The 14,343-nt window shown below is 34.2% G+C and overlaps 1 protein-coding gene across 1 annotated transcript in view; it reads left to right on the top strand.

Moving 5' to 3' along the window:
- Nucleotides 1–12,786: 12,786 nt before the first annotated feature.
- Nucleotides 12,787–14,343, top strand: part of LOC128557864 (uncharacterized) — a 32,453-nt gene continuing 30,896 nt past the window's right edge. The window contains exon 1 of the mRNA XM_053546421.1: nt 12,787–13,275. Within this exon, the coding sequence (XP_053402396.1) occupies nt 13,261–13,275 (15 nt within the window). The 5' untranslated portion in view covers nt 12,787–13,260. The remainder of the gene's footprint in view (nt 13,276–14,343) is intronic.

The following is a 14,343-nucleotide window of genomic DNA, read 5'->3' as shown; positions in this document are numbered from 1 at the left end:
AGGTCACAGAATGTGACCGGGAAATATTTGAACTTAGAATATTTCACTATGTTGACCATACCTGGAAGGTTTTCGACCTAGTTCGAGCCACTACCACCTGAACACACTATACATGTAAATGAAGATAAATATCCTGGATACAGTTTGAAATCTGGAGTAGCTCTGGAGGCTATGGGGTATGTCATATTGATGAAGGGTAGTATTATTTCAAGACGCTACATGTTGGGTAGAAAATATGTAAGTGTAGAAAGATGAATGATTCCACATCGAATGGTCAAAAGCCGTCAATTATATTTTTGGCCTATGACAGATGGACAGACGTTCAAATTTTGCGGATAAAAAGGGCAAGATACAAAGTCGAAATTTCGTGTTATTAGCTCAAACTTTCAAGTTACTTAACTCAAAATATCAACTTATTAACTCAAAATTTCACGTTATTAACTTGGTATCTCGAAATTTTGAATTAAGTGACTCGAAATTTCGACTGGGTAACTCGAAAGTTTGAGATACGTTACTCGAAATTTCGAGATATTAACTCGAACTTAGTAACTTGAACTTTCGGGTTAATAAATTACATAAACCTAGTACTAATGCTCTTCCGTACAAAAGTGATAAGCAAAAACGCGTTGGGTTATATTTTTATGAGGACATATTCATAGAAATAGCTTGATTATAAAGTATGGATATTATCGTAATACCACTCACAATGGCCATAGCTTTTGCAGAAGCGGTGGTTCCAACGCCGTGGCGATGGAGGATTCGTCGCAAAAGCGATGGATAAATATGACTACGTTACGGTAAGATTTCTAATTAGTTTTGTTATATTTTTTTCACGTTTTAATGAAAACAAGCAGTGAGACAGGAGCCAACATGTGTACTCTTTCAGCCACAAACGATTGTTCAGTGCAATTCTTTGTCATTAATGTGAACACTTCTGTACAGTTTGACGAGAGACTGCCATTTCAGTAGAATTTCCATCACAAATGGTAAAATATTGTACAAAGCGACCCCTGCCCATGTTTGTATCAAATCGTAAGTATGACACCGACAAGCAAAAACTATTTCTTAGTAATCGGTGAAAAGATGTCTTTAACTTCATTTTCCCTAAATATTTACAAAATATCAACTGACAATATCGATTGTTTGATTAAATGCTGACCACATGCGAATTTTACATCGTATAACATACCAACTTGACTTATGTACAATACAAGTACTAATATGGGACCACTAATACGTAGCATACCATTACAAAATTTTAGCAGCTGCGTTATATGAGTTAAGATTTTTTACAAATAAGCCACTTTATCTCTACTTCTACAATATCATTTTCTTTTCTTTTAACAGGATTTCATAATGTCAAGAAAAAAGTTTAGTTTTTTGTTTCAACATTGAAAAATAAACGGAGAAACAGAGTACAGACGACTTTGTGAAAAATACAAATATCCCTTAAATAACATTGCTCTGCTTCTTTGGCTGGAGGCGGTAAAGTGGTACAAGCAGAGTGATGTTATGTAAAGGATATTTGTCTTTTTACAAGGCTTAGAAACATAGTGAAAAAATAAAGAATCTTCGCTTCTGAAGATTTTCTAAGAACTTCTTTATCAGATCTTATTCTTAAGAGCTCTTTTCCATTTGCCGATGTTTCCTCTGTTATTTAATCAAATGAAACATCGTCATCCATTTCTTGTTCTCTCGACTTTATATTTTGACGGCGTATGAATCAGTTGTTTCTTTGTCGTCCTCTTTACACTAGAACAAGCATTAAAAGGTCACTTATGTTTGATTGGTGTTGTGACAGTTTTTTAAGTGAATGAAGTTATTGGCTATTATTTGTTAAATTGTTGCTTTCTGTTTGTCTTTTGTTAGTTGTCTATACTCTGTTTCTCCGTTTATTTTTCAATGTTGACCCAGACACAAAAAATCTAAACATTTTTGTTGACATTTTGAAATCCTGTGGTAAACCTCAGAAAAGAAAGGGATATTGTAGAAGTAGAGATAAATCAGCCTACTTGTAAAAAGTATTAACTCATATAACGCAGCTGCTCAATGACATTTTGTTATGATATGCTTCGTATTAGTGGTCCCATATTAGTAATTGTATTGTACATTAGTCCAGTTGGTATGTTATATGATGTAAAAGTCGCATGTAGTCAGCATTTAATCAAACAATCCACACTGTCAGTTGATATTTTGTATATATTTATGGGAAAAGAAATTAAAGAAATCTTTCATGCGTTCATATAAACAATCAAAATTGAAGTGTATTTGGTACGAAGGAACATGGTATTTAGTAACATAATCATGGTTCAAATTATTTAGCTTACTTTTCGTGTATTCAACAGAACGCATGTACAAATCAATAATAAATTATTACTAAGCATTCAGTTTCTATTGCTGACTAATGGTAATGTGATTTCATGGACCTACCCCAATCGGAATCTCTGGAAAAATGCTGTTTAGTTAAAAGTCCATAACGAACATTAAAGAAAAAAGATACACCGCAATGTGTTGAAAATGTTGCAATTGCATCCACCGCACACTGCGTTGGAATTATTTTTTATCTTATGTGCCTGCAATGAAAATTCACCTATTACGAAGAAATAGTTTTTACTTGACAGTGTCATACTTACGATTTCATGAAAACGTGCTCAGGGGTCGCTTTATCATTCAAACGTGAAAAAGTATGGGAAAACTTATTAAAAAACTTATCATAATGTACTCACTCTGCCATATTTATCCACCGCTTTCGCTACGAACCCTTCACCGCCCCGGCGTTGGAACCACCGCTTCTGCGATAGTTATGGCCAGTGTGAATATGCCTATTTCGCAAAACAGTGGCTCATTACCTCATCGGCTAAGAAATGATCAGCAGCTCTCAAATAGTGATCGCGTCGGATTCCAAGTACATGGTATCTCAGTGGTATTAAATAGTAAGCAAAGTTTGTTGTTAATTTTTCCTGTTTGCTATATTCGGTGTGCATTCCCCTAACAATGGCTTGTCTTAGAGAATCTTTAGTGAATGTAAATGTCCTGTAACGCTTCGAACAGTATCTCTGTTTAAATGATTGCTTCTCGAGGAACTCCACCATTTGCTTATTATAAGATGTGACAAATTAATCTTGTCTAAAAACTACCTTCGTTCTACCTTTATATAAACTTTACCGACAGACGTGAAAATGTGAAAAAAATATACCATGAATAATTTATGCATGTAGGACTAAAACCCCTTGCAAAGAAATTGATGCTTTTTTGACATTTATTCTTACGGGTAGTGAAGATGGTGATTGTACGAAGTTACTGATTACTTACTTGGTACTGAATTATTATGTAGACCTGTGGTAATTCCTATCTTGTACGGATTCGAACCACTAGAACACGTGCCTCCTACTGGGATAAAGTTTACACTGAAGATTGTAGTAGTAATGTTTACAAAAGTATATATACTAGTTCGAACAAATCACCGGTAAAATACAAAACGTTAAGCATTTAAATTTATTTTACATAAGACATTTAAGCAGCTGATTTAAGTCATCTAATTTGATCCAGATGTCATATTCGTAGAGTTACCTAGGTACAGGTCTTTCTTGTTAATATACCAAACATCTACTTAGATGTCTTCTTAAAATACTTTTGTCTGGCCATTTTAATCAGGTTTATTTTCAGAATGGCTCAACAGTAATTCCTAAAAACTCATTGACGCTTCCAATGCAGATACATAAATAAGCTATGAATCAAGGCAGCCTCTCTTGATACATATTCAAATACGTCGATATTAAATCCGCAATATCTAGTATTTTATACTTGAACGATATATCGTATAAGTACTTATTTCTGCGGGCTTAAAATTCTGCGATTTTTTCAAAAATGAGGTGGTATTAATTTCTGCGTACTTTATTTCTGCGGTGTCTTCATTCTCACGTTGATTGGAATTATTTCTGCGGTTCTGTATTCACGGTTTTCATTAATTTCAAATAGACAGGTACGTATTTTGTTGTTATTTTGACAGTTATGCTGGCTTCCGGATTGAAGCAGCTGACTGCTCAATAGTGAACGAAAATCACAACAAATTTGATGGTTTTATTATGTTTATTCAACAGCAAAACAATAACAAAACAGTTACTACTAAATTTTTTAAACTTGCTTCGTCGGCCTTCGGCTACATGTGGGACAAAGCCGATAACGCTATCGGACATTGTCTTATACTTAACCGGATTATAATGGCGGTTTGTATCTTCGTAACACGGCATGTCAGGACAAAATTTTCTGCGGATTTTTAATCAGCGGTCTTGTTGTCTTCCGCTGAAAACGCAGAAATAAAGTTCCCGCAGAAAAAGTACTTATACGGTATTCACTTCTGTCATTAAGAATTGTAACAGTATTAACAAAACTATTTTCTCCATTTTCTCTCACAGCAGTACTGCCTTCATCGTCATCATTGCTACAATGTATTACCTTCTCGATAACAAACTTAAGGTAAATATAAAAAAAACACCCCGTATTCTGATGAGTTTATGATGAGTTATATAGGGTCATCATTGATAAAAATGACCCCCTTGATTATCTTATTATCTTTTTGATTGATGCTTGGAAGAAGAAAACCCGTACATTACATTAACAACAACAGTTTAACACATGACTATTCCGATCCATATTTCTTTCTTGTTGCCTTGATTTTAGCTCAATCGTAAACGATGTAAATGGGGTAGCACTGCTGCTGACGTCTATTATCATCGCATTTTCTGAGGGCATAAGTATGACTTGATCTGTTTGCTTGTTTTGTGTTTAGAGCCGTTTTTCAACAGTAGTTAACCTAACCAGTGTTTCTGGATTCTGTATCAGTACATACATGTTCTTCGCAAATAACTGCCAACTGTCCGACATTAATCAGAGGTAGAAGATATATTAGTTCAGACACAATGTCTTTTATTAAATCGTCAAAGAGAACACCCACCTCCTCTGGGGATCAAGCTCACGACCGCGCGATCTGTAGATCTTCGATCTCCCTTTTGACTTAAGCGACCGGTGAGTTCGACTGAGTTTCACGTTGAACGACTTCGTGTACTGTTAATCGAGCGCCATGTCCTTTATGTCACCGTAAAATATAAACAGTATTATCTATATAATTCGAAGATCCAAGTTTAAACCAAGTTAAAATCAATATTCTAACACGATCCGATTCATTTTCCTATAAACAAAGAAGGCAGATAACAGTGAATTATTACACAACAAATCACTGTTCTGACGTCACAATTATTACGTCATGGCGTCAAACGGCATAGCGGCGCGCTGGAAAAGAAACCGATTGAAAACGGGCAAATATTTAATGAATGTCGTCAAGGATGTACTTAAAAATCCTTGGTAACGTGTTAGAATCGAAATAATATATCTCATTTAGTGATTTGCTCTTGAATAAATCATTGTTTATCGTTCAGATGCGTATTATTATATCACTTATTAATTAAACCATTACTAAATATAAACAGGAAGATATCAAGTAACTACTTAAAATCAATGTAAGGCCTTTATTTACAACATTTTGTCAATTCTTACGCGTGCAGCTGTTATGATAAAAACTAACTTCTTGTAACTATAAATATAATAATGGGATTCCTAAAACATTAGGTAGTCTTCAGTGGCTTAGGTTAAATAAAGATACTCTTAAATAGCTTAGGTTAAATACATTTTTACACATAGCTTCTAATACAGATATTTAAAACCAAAGCATTGCATTTGTGTTTGGAAGTTTATCAATTAAATGACTTTATCAAGGAGTACAATGCAATGGTATTTAGAATACACAATATATCATCTCGAGCGCTCGACATCTTACCTCGAGCGCACGACATCGCATTTTGAGCGCTCTATATCGTATTTCGTGCGCACGACATCTTATCTGTTTTCAATTATTTATAAATAAGAAAATTAAAATGCATTAATTATACCTATATCATTTTATATAGCAACGGTTGAAACATTTTGCTATGTGAAACTAACTATTGCATTATTTTCCAGCGCGTGCCAGGTATTATTTAGTAATGTGACATTACTGGGAACGTTATCTAAGTCATATCATAATGATCGCCAGTATCAATACATTTTGCATGGCTGTTAATTATTGCTTCATTTGTATAGTATTTCATTGTTTTTATATTCAAAATCTGTCTCTTCTACCAAATCTTCCATTAAAGTTAACGGTTTTAAATGATTTCAGTCTTCTTGCTAAGGCATTTTTATGTGCCAGTATCGAACTCATTGTTTTCGGCAAATGCCCTATTCAGATTATGTTACAACTTTAATTTATACCCAATATTAAAATCCAGCATTTTTTCTTACAATTCCATCCAAATCCTATATTTTTATACACCGTCCTTTAGGTATGCGAAAAATCTCTCAAAGCACAGCTACCTACATGCCAAGTATGAAATATGAAGTCAATACTTTGCATGCTTTTTAATTATGTTCCGGACACAAAATATGATGGAAAATTTAGATATTTTAGCTCAGTTTGTGACCTTGACATTTTTATCATATATATAGGCAAAGAAGCTATCTGTTTTATTGATAATATATGTCATCTAGTAATATTTTGTTAGCTTTAACATTTAATTTAATGAAAATAGTATGTTTGATGACAAATTTCATACAATTTCATTGTTCTCAAAAGTGTTTTCTTTTCATGATAATTAAATTATTTCATTTCAAAATACTGGTATGCCCATCTGCAGTAAGTATAGATTTTTTTAATGCGCTCTGTAACCTATAAAACCCAAAAAATAACTTGAGATATATCTAGAGATCAGGCACTGCTAGATGACTTCGCGTTACGTGTTTCTTTTGACTACATTGGTACTAGTACGGTTTTCTTCCTCTTAATCATTTATTATTTACTAGTATATTACAATGCTTAGTAAAACTCAATTCGACATAATGTTATATTTGTTTTTATAAGTTTACTTGTTTTAACTGAAAGTTTAAATATATTTCTTAGCTCACATTTGTAGATGAGTGTGTCTCATACCGATAATAAGTACAGTAAACGTAGTAAATAAAATCTGTGGAAAGATCCTTTAGAAGCATGGAACGCAACCAAGCAACGTAATGTCATACTTGGTTTGACTGAGTCTGTTCATCATAAGTAAAACGATTGGGTCTGACGGATCAAAAATCAGCTTCGCTATTGTAGAGGGAGAACGTTTTTGATGCCCTTGAACAGTTTTTTTAACAGACAAATGTCTATTTTTATATACAAACACAATCTGTATTGTAACACAATCTGTATTGTTTAGTTTAAAATAGAGCATAGGTACCGAAAAGATAAAAAGTATAGCGATATCACGGTGGTCATTTTATTAATCATATGCTCGAATCCCACACTCGCCAAGTTTTATTTTCATAATAAATCGGATGAATAAAGTAATATGCGTATTAAAACTATTGTATGGAATAACTAATGTAGACATTGAAAAATACGTACCTATTGTTATTATAGTCTTGCTATCTAAATACATGTAGTACCAAATAAGCCACGCGTGGAACTAATATTAATACAGATTCGAATCCCATCGTTGCTTATAAATATTTACCAACGTAAGACCCTTTAGCAAAATGTCTTTTAAAAATTTGAGGATTGTCGAAAAGTTTTCTTTTACAAAAAATATATAATGAGAAAATACTTTACAAATAATTCTTCATTTTATAAAAGATATAAAATGGCGGATAATGCTTTCGTAGTAGCACTTAACTTTGTATCTCTCTGAGAGTCTGTTATCACAGCACTTGTTTCCAGTTCACAATTTGAATAGTCAATTTCATTTCAATTTGTACCTAAATCTATATCTTTTCAGTTCAATAACTTGCTTCTGTCCACAAAATGGTTTACTTTATATGACCTAATAAATGTTTAATATTAAAATCTCAAATTGAAAAAAGAACAACAATAGACCAATCAACAGAATGCGAAAAAGATTCACAGTATATCTTCTTCTATAAGTCACTAAAATACGCCGAATTATATCCTTTACAAATACTGTTTCATTTCCTGTAAATTTTCAATTTTCCTAATTTGCTATTTTGCTCTAGGAGTTTGTACTGCACATCATATTGGCATGTAATACAGCATATAGACAAAATGACTGTGCAGTCGTTCTTCAAAGAACCGTCAACATCAAAATATGGTGTTATGTACAGTGGTTTCCGTAAGCAGTACAGGTGCTGTATTTCAATAGAACGTTTTTGTACTACTCTTGCGACATATCCGTTTAGGACGAAATTTCCACTGGTATCTGTATCTTGCATACATAGAGTTGAATTATTGGCTTGTAATCTAAAGATTTTGAACGCGCATCTGCTGTACGTTTTATGCTCCATTCGAAGAAGAGGCGTTATATTGATATGCTCATGTCGGTTGACCTGTTGCAAATGCTGATCTGATGGTCAGTTTGCACACCATGTGGCGTTCGGTCGATAACTAACAAACACCTTTGTCTAACATCAGCAAATTTCATAGCATAACTGCCTCTTATCAATACAAATCGGCATATACTATTTCTGGGATTAATAGAAAGAAGATCAAGATCACAGTGAACTTGAGACTGAAACGTTTCCCGATACTTAATTTGTAAATACAATCACAGTCAAACACTGTACTAGACATATTGTCCGTAGACAGAGTAAATAAACCTGGCTATTTTTGGAGACAGCAGTTATTATAGTGATCTCGATACTGAAATTGGTTTTCGACCAATTACTAGAAACCACGTGGTGCTAATTGCACATAGTCAGTAGATGACACATATTATCTTACAAGTAAATAGTTAAAATTTCATAGAGACTGAAACGGTTTCCAATTAATAGATGGTGAACGATGAGGCAGGTCTGACACACGCCTGATTGTCTGTGACCAACAGATGACCTGTAATGTTCTGGGTCATTAGATCAGTGTTCCGGAATACAGTGGCCTTAATAGGGAACATTAGTCAGTTACTTCCCCTGATTATGTCCAAGAAGTAGATTGGTCCTTCCTCTGTTTTTATCGTTGACTTCTTTGTAATTTTCATAAGCAATATCTGTACTAAATTTCATTGGATTGGAAAATGATTAAGGACAGGTTTTCTTTAAGTGGCTCTGTGCTAAATTTAGGTTTGATTATAATCATTTTTACTAAGACACCTACACATAAACAGAATTTTTGTTTTGACCAACCGCAACATCTTAGACAAAGGTAATAACGAAAAAGTCAGAGAAATCCAACTGAAAGGAACCAATGTTACATTTGGTTATCCTTGCGCTTTATCATACAGCTTTTCAAGGGAAGTAGCAAGGTAATGTTTCTCATTGAAACACCTAAGATTGAAAATTAGTCACTAAGTTAACTCCGACAGGCAGCAATGGATGTTGTTTTTTATTTTATAAACATCTCTCAGTCTTGTCCTAACATTTCTTGTATACCTTGTTATTTTTCCTGAGTAGTTTAAAACATTACATGTAATTACACCGATTATAAAAATAGACAGTTACACAATTGTTAGATTTGTGGTGTGTAAATGAATCATTGTTTACGTGTTTAGTCCATTTTCATTACTTTTAGAAAGCTAGTAAAATACAAAGTACTGAAATGATCTAACAACGAATGTAATTTTTGTTTCTAACATCTTATAAATGTCACTGCAGCTGAATGAAAACTTTAAGTTGTTTATGTACAAAGACGGCAGTTAACCGGCATAGAAGTATATTTTAAAGGTGTTTATTTTGTCGGCAGATCAACGTTAAGAAGACGTTTTCCGGTCCAACATGTCATGACCATAACCATCGTCAAAACGTCTTCAAGTTTGTTGGGGTACATCACAACAAAAAATACAGTAAAACAAAACATGTATTACATATGTCCTAAGACCTAAGACAAATGGTCCTAATAGGCGTCCGTACATTAATGGGTTACCCCGTTCAAAATATATTTTTACGTAAATACTTTTTTTGAAACAGCAGACAGTTTTACCCAGATTAATTTCAAATAAGGTGTGCTAAAGACAGATAAGTTTCTCTATCTTAAGGATTGATCAACACGGACTACTTACCGATTTGATTACCAGTAAATAGGTTAGTCTTTTTATAGACAGATTAGGTTCAGAAATACTAGTACATGTATTAAATGATGTTAGGTATTGATTTATCAATAAAATTGAGTTTCTTTTGATCATTATAATGTAACAATGCAAACTTGAATAGAAATATCTTTCTTTCAAATCTTAATATAGATATTTTAAAAACAAAGTATTTCACTTTCATACTCGTCTTCAAAAAACTAATAGGTACAGTTAATATAAAATGTTGTATGTATGATCCTATTTTTCCCCGAAATTTAAATTTCACCGCTTTAAAAAGAAAGTATAATACAAAGTATGGTACATCTTATCTCCAGCGCACGACATCTTATCTCATGCGTACGACATCTTATCTCCAGCGCACGACATCTTATCTCGAGCGCTCGACATCTTATCTCGTGCGCACAATATATCATCTCGAGCGCTCGACATCTTACCCCTCGAGCACACGACATCTCATTTCGAGCGCTCTATATCGTATTTCGTGCGCACGACATCTTATCTGTTTTACAGAAAAGTTAGGGTTATCAAATAAGGTCGTGTTCAAGTCAATATTAAATCCAGACTATTTAGAAGATCATTACGAAAGGCAGGAAGAAGTGGACACTCAAGTAAGTAGTAGAAATAAGATTTGAGACTTTCACATCGGCATAATGGAGTAGGAGAAGTGTTTTTTAGGACGACGTGATATATAAATACATTTAGTGCGAAGTCTTGAATGGAGCTCCTAGAATTTCCTGTCGCCAAAGTTCTAATATGAGGAGTGTCTTGTTTATTTTAATTTAGATTGTTTTTAAACGGAGATAACGTTTTGCAGTTGCCTTTTGCTGGTGTCAGTATGTTCCACTCTCAAACAGCGGTGGGTAGTAAGGAATGATAATATCAAGTTGTTCTAGCAGGAACGATATGAATATCTCAAGAATTTCTTATTGAATTTCTTATTGTAACGTGAATCACCCTGCTCAGGAACAAGAGAAGATAGGTAAGCTGATGTAAGATTAGACTTCATTTTAAAGAACATAATTAGTCTGTGTTTCTATCATCTGTCTTAGAGAGCTTCCCAAGCTTATTCTTGAAATAGATTTTCTAAAGAAACATGTCTGGTAGTACCTGCAGCGATGCTTGCACATTCATTTTGTATTTTGTCTAGTTGATCAAATTCGTATTTTGTACACTTATACCATACAACGTTAGCGTTTTCGAGGACAGGCCTAATAAAGGAGGTATATATTGTTTTAAGAGATCGACGGTTCAATGAAAATTTTGCGCACAATATTAACCCTCTTCCATGGTTTTCCTACAAAGTTGGAGTATTTCAAGTATATACTGATAGAACATTTGGAGGAGAGGGTGAGGTTGACAGTTTTTTTTCTTGAGACGAGCAGAGATTCGGATTTGGAGGGATTGAAAGTCACTAGCCACATCTCAGCCCATGAAAAAATTGTTTGCATTTCAGACTGGAGAAAATCTGCCGCTAAATAGAGACTTGTGTCGTCCGCAGATTATACAAGATCTGATTTCTTTAACGAATTTCATTTATGAAGATAAGAAAGAGTAAAGGGCCAAGGATTGATCCCTGGGGCCCTTAGGAGATCCAATGAAGATTAAGCTCCAGGAAGAACAACGTTGGCGTCTGTTTGAAAGGTAATTTTGAAACCAGTTGAGAAGAGATCCGGTTATTCCTGAGTATTTAAGTTTAGAAAGTAAACCTTTGTGTTAGACTTTGTCAAATGCCTAGCTGATATCGAAAATGACAACTCGCACTTCTAGACCATTATCAAGTGCCCTACAATGGGTGTCGTATATGAAAACAACAAGTTGATTAACTGTAAAGACACCTGGAATGAAGCCAGTCTGGACAGGAGTAAGGAAACGCTAGTCATGAAGATGGTTAAAGACATGTTTGAAAATAAGGCGTTCCAAGAGTTTTTCAATGGTATTTAACGGGTCACAAACAGGAAAAAGAAACGTTCTTGTAAGAAGATTTTTTTTACTTATTCTATCGGTCTCTGCAGGCTTAAGATAGACTTCACTTAACTCCCTGGGGCCGAAATGCGACTATAGGCGTTATATTTTCTACCCCCGTAGCGTCGATATTCGACTATATGCGCGTTATCAGGACTCCCCAGGACGGCGATTGACGAGTATAGTCGCGGCACCGAGATCATGCTGATTGTGACATGTACTTGTTAAATTTTTGATAATCTTGGCAAAAGCAAAATTATTTTGCATACTGGGTATTATTTTTTATAATGAGTGCTAATTAGTTCCCTTGTTAAAATAAGTGTTTGCCATTATGCGGCCATGTAAAGACGAAATCCACTGTGTTTCGTTCATACTGTATTTCAAAGGAGTAAAATAATGTCGTCTGCCAAAAATCTTTCTTAAAATAAAGAAAATATTCATTATCATGCAGCTTCTGACATATCAGTTCCGTCCGATGATGATTCAGACGATGAAATTCCATTATCAGTTAAATGATTGGTCGGAAAATGTTAAGTTTTAAAAGGCTGAAATATTCGTACACTTACATCGAATACGATACAAACGGAAAAACATGAACAAAACAAAACATATTTTATAAAATACAAAAACAACGTGACTACATAAGCATATGATTGTAATAATCTTTTTTCAAAGGTAAATGTATATATTACAACTTAACTGTCTCATCGCGTGTCACAAAACGTTTGTGTACTTGTATACATCAAAATTAAACAAAGGCATGATCGATATTCACACAAAAACGGGTGTCAATTTTAAGTATGCTTTTGTACATAGTCTTTGTTAATATTGTATTTCAATTGTTAGTGGAGTTCAATGTCTGTACATGTGAAAAAGTAAGCGAACCAGAAACGTTCAAATATTTTCAACGCAGTAGGTTTGTTTAAATTGTGAATACTTCGAAGTGAAAATATTTTTCTATTTGGATATAGGTTACGGATAAAATAGGATATAAAAATATTTTTTGAAACTTCGAAGATTTTGTAAGTTTATTTTAATTAATGATTTCCTGCATGATTTCAATTGACTGCATGCGCGTGAGATTGTGATAAGATCAGAAAATGTTCTTCGACGTTAGGTGGTAATTCTTATCTCGCCGCAGCAGATATATTACGATATCGACCTCAGGGAGTTAAGGAACGTGCAGAGTTGGATGGTCCCAGATCAGGTACTCTCTACTGTCATCGTAAAGTTTTGCTTGTTCCTGGAAATAGCCGTTTAGAAGGTTAGCTCTTTCTAGATTAGAGAAAGCGATCTGATATATGTTTGGATTATTTAGTGTGGGGATAGAGTTATTGTTTGTATTAGAAATGAAAGATTTAAGCGTTGCCCACCAATCTTTAGAAAAAATAGAGCCGTTATTAAGTTTGTCAGAAAGGTTTAAGAAATATTCCGATTTGGCTGCACGGATGAGCATAACTGCTTTGTTTCGTTGCCTAAATTTCTGCAAGTGATTTGAAGAGTTTGTTCCTTTTGCTTTTCTGTAGACCCGTTTTCGCCGTCGTATGTGTTTTCTTATTTCGTTGCTCATCCAAAGGATATCCGAGGGTCTTACTTTTATATGTTTATTTGGGATATTATTTTGACAAAGATTTCAATTTGCAATTACAATTACCGTTGTGTATATCTCTTCGCAAGCTGTCGTAGTCTTCTAGATCGTATTCCCATACTAATCAGTCAAAGCATTTTTGTTTTGGTTTCTTAGACTTCAGAAGGCCGAAAATAACGATGTGATAACGTTAGTCTTGTTCAAGATAGCGTTCTCCAACGCCAGAAATGTCAGGAATGTTTGAGTCAATAGCTAGGCCAATGAAGTTCTCTAAAAGATTGTTGTAAATAGAGTCTGAGCTGGGAGGTCGATAAAAAATCGAAATAGAGAGAATTATTTCAACCCGTATGGATTCAAGACGATTATTTCAAGGTCATGCCTGCGAAAGTAATTATGTTTTCTTTGATGTATAATATAACGCCTCCGTGAGGATCTCCAACACGATCTTTACGTTTAGCTTTATGAAATGAAGGCAACGTTATGCTTTCGGATGCAACAGAGTCATTCAATCAGGTTTCAAGAGAAGGACAGTATATTGTATTCAGACAGTTCGGTATAGAGTATATCGAGTTTATGCTGAATACTGGTTTGATATAGATTTTGCATATAATAAAATATTGGTGATGGTTGAGTCTGACGAAGTGGTAGATGATGGGCCTAGATTCTCATGAATATCCTCAGCAGATG

This window comes from Mercenaria mercenaria, chromosome 1 (assembly GCF_021730395.1).
Source record: "Mercenaria mercenaria strain notata chromosome 1, MADL_Memer_1, whole genome shotgun sequence".
NCBI lineage: Eukaryota > Metazoa > Mollusca > Bivalvia > Venerida > Veneridae > Mercenaria > Mercenaria mercenaria.
The sequence above is the reverse complement of the archived record's forward strand: the minus strand, read 5'-3'. Positions and strand labels throughout refer to the sequence as shown.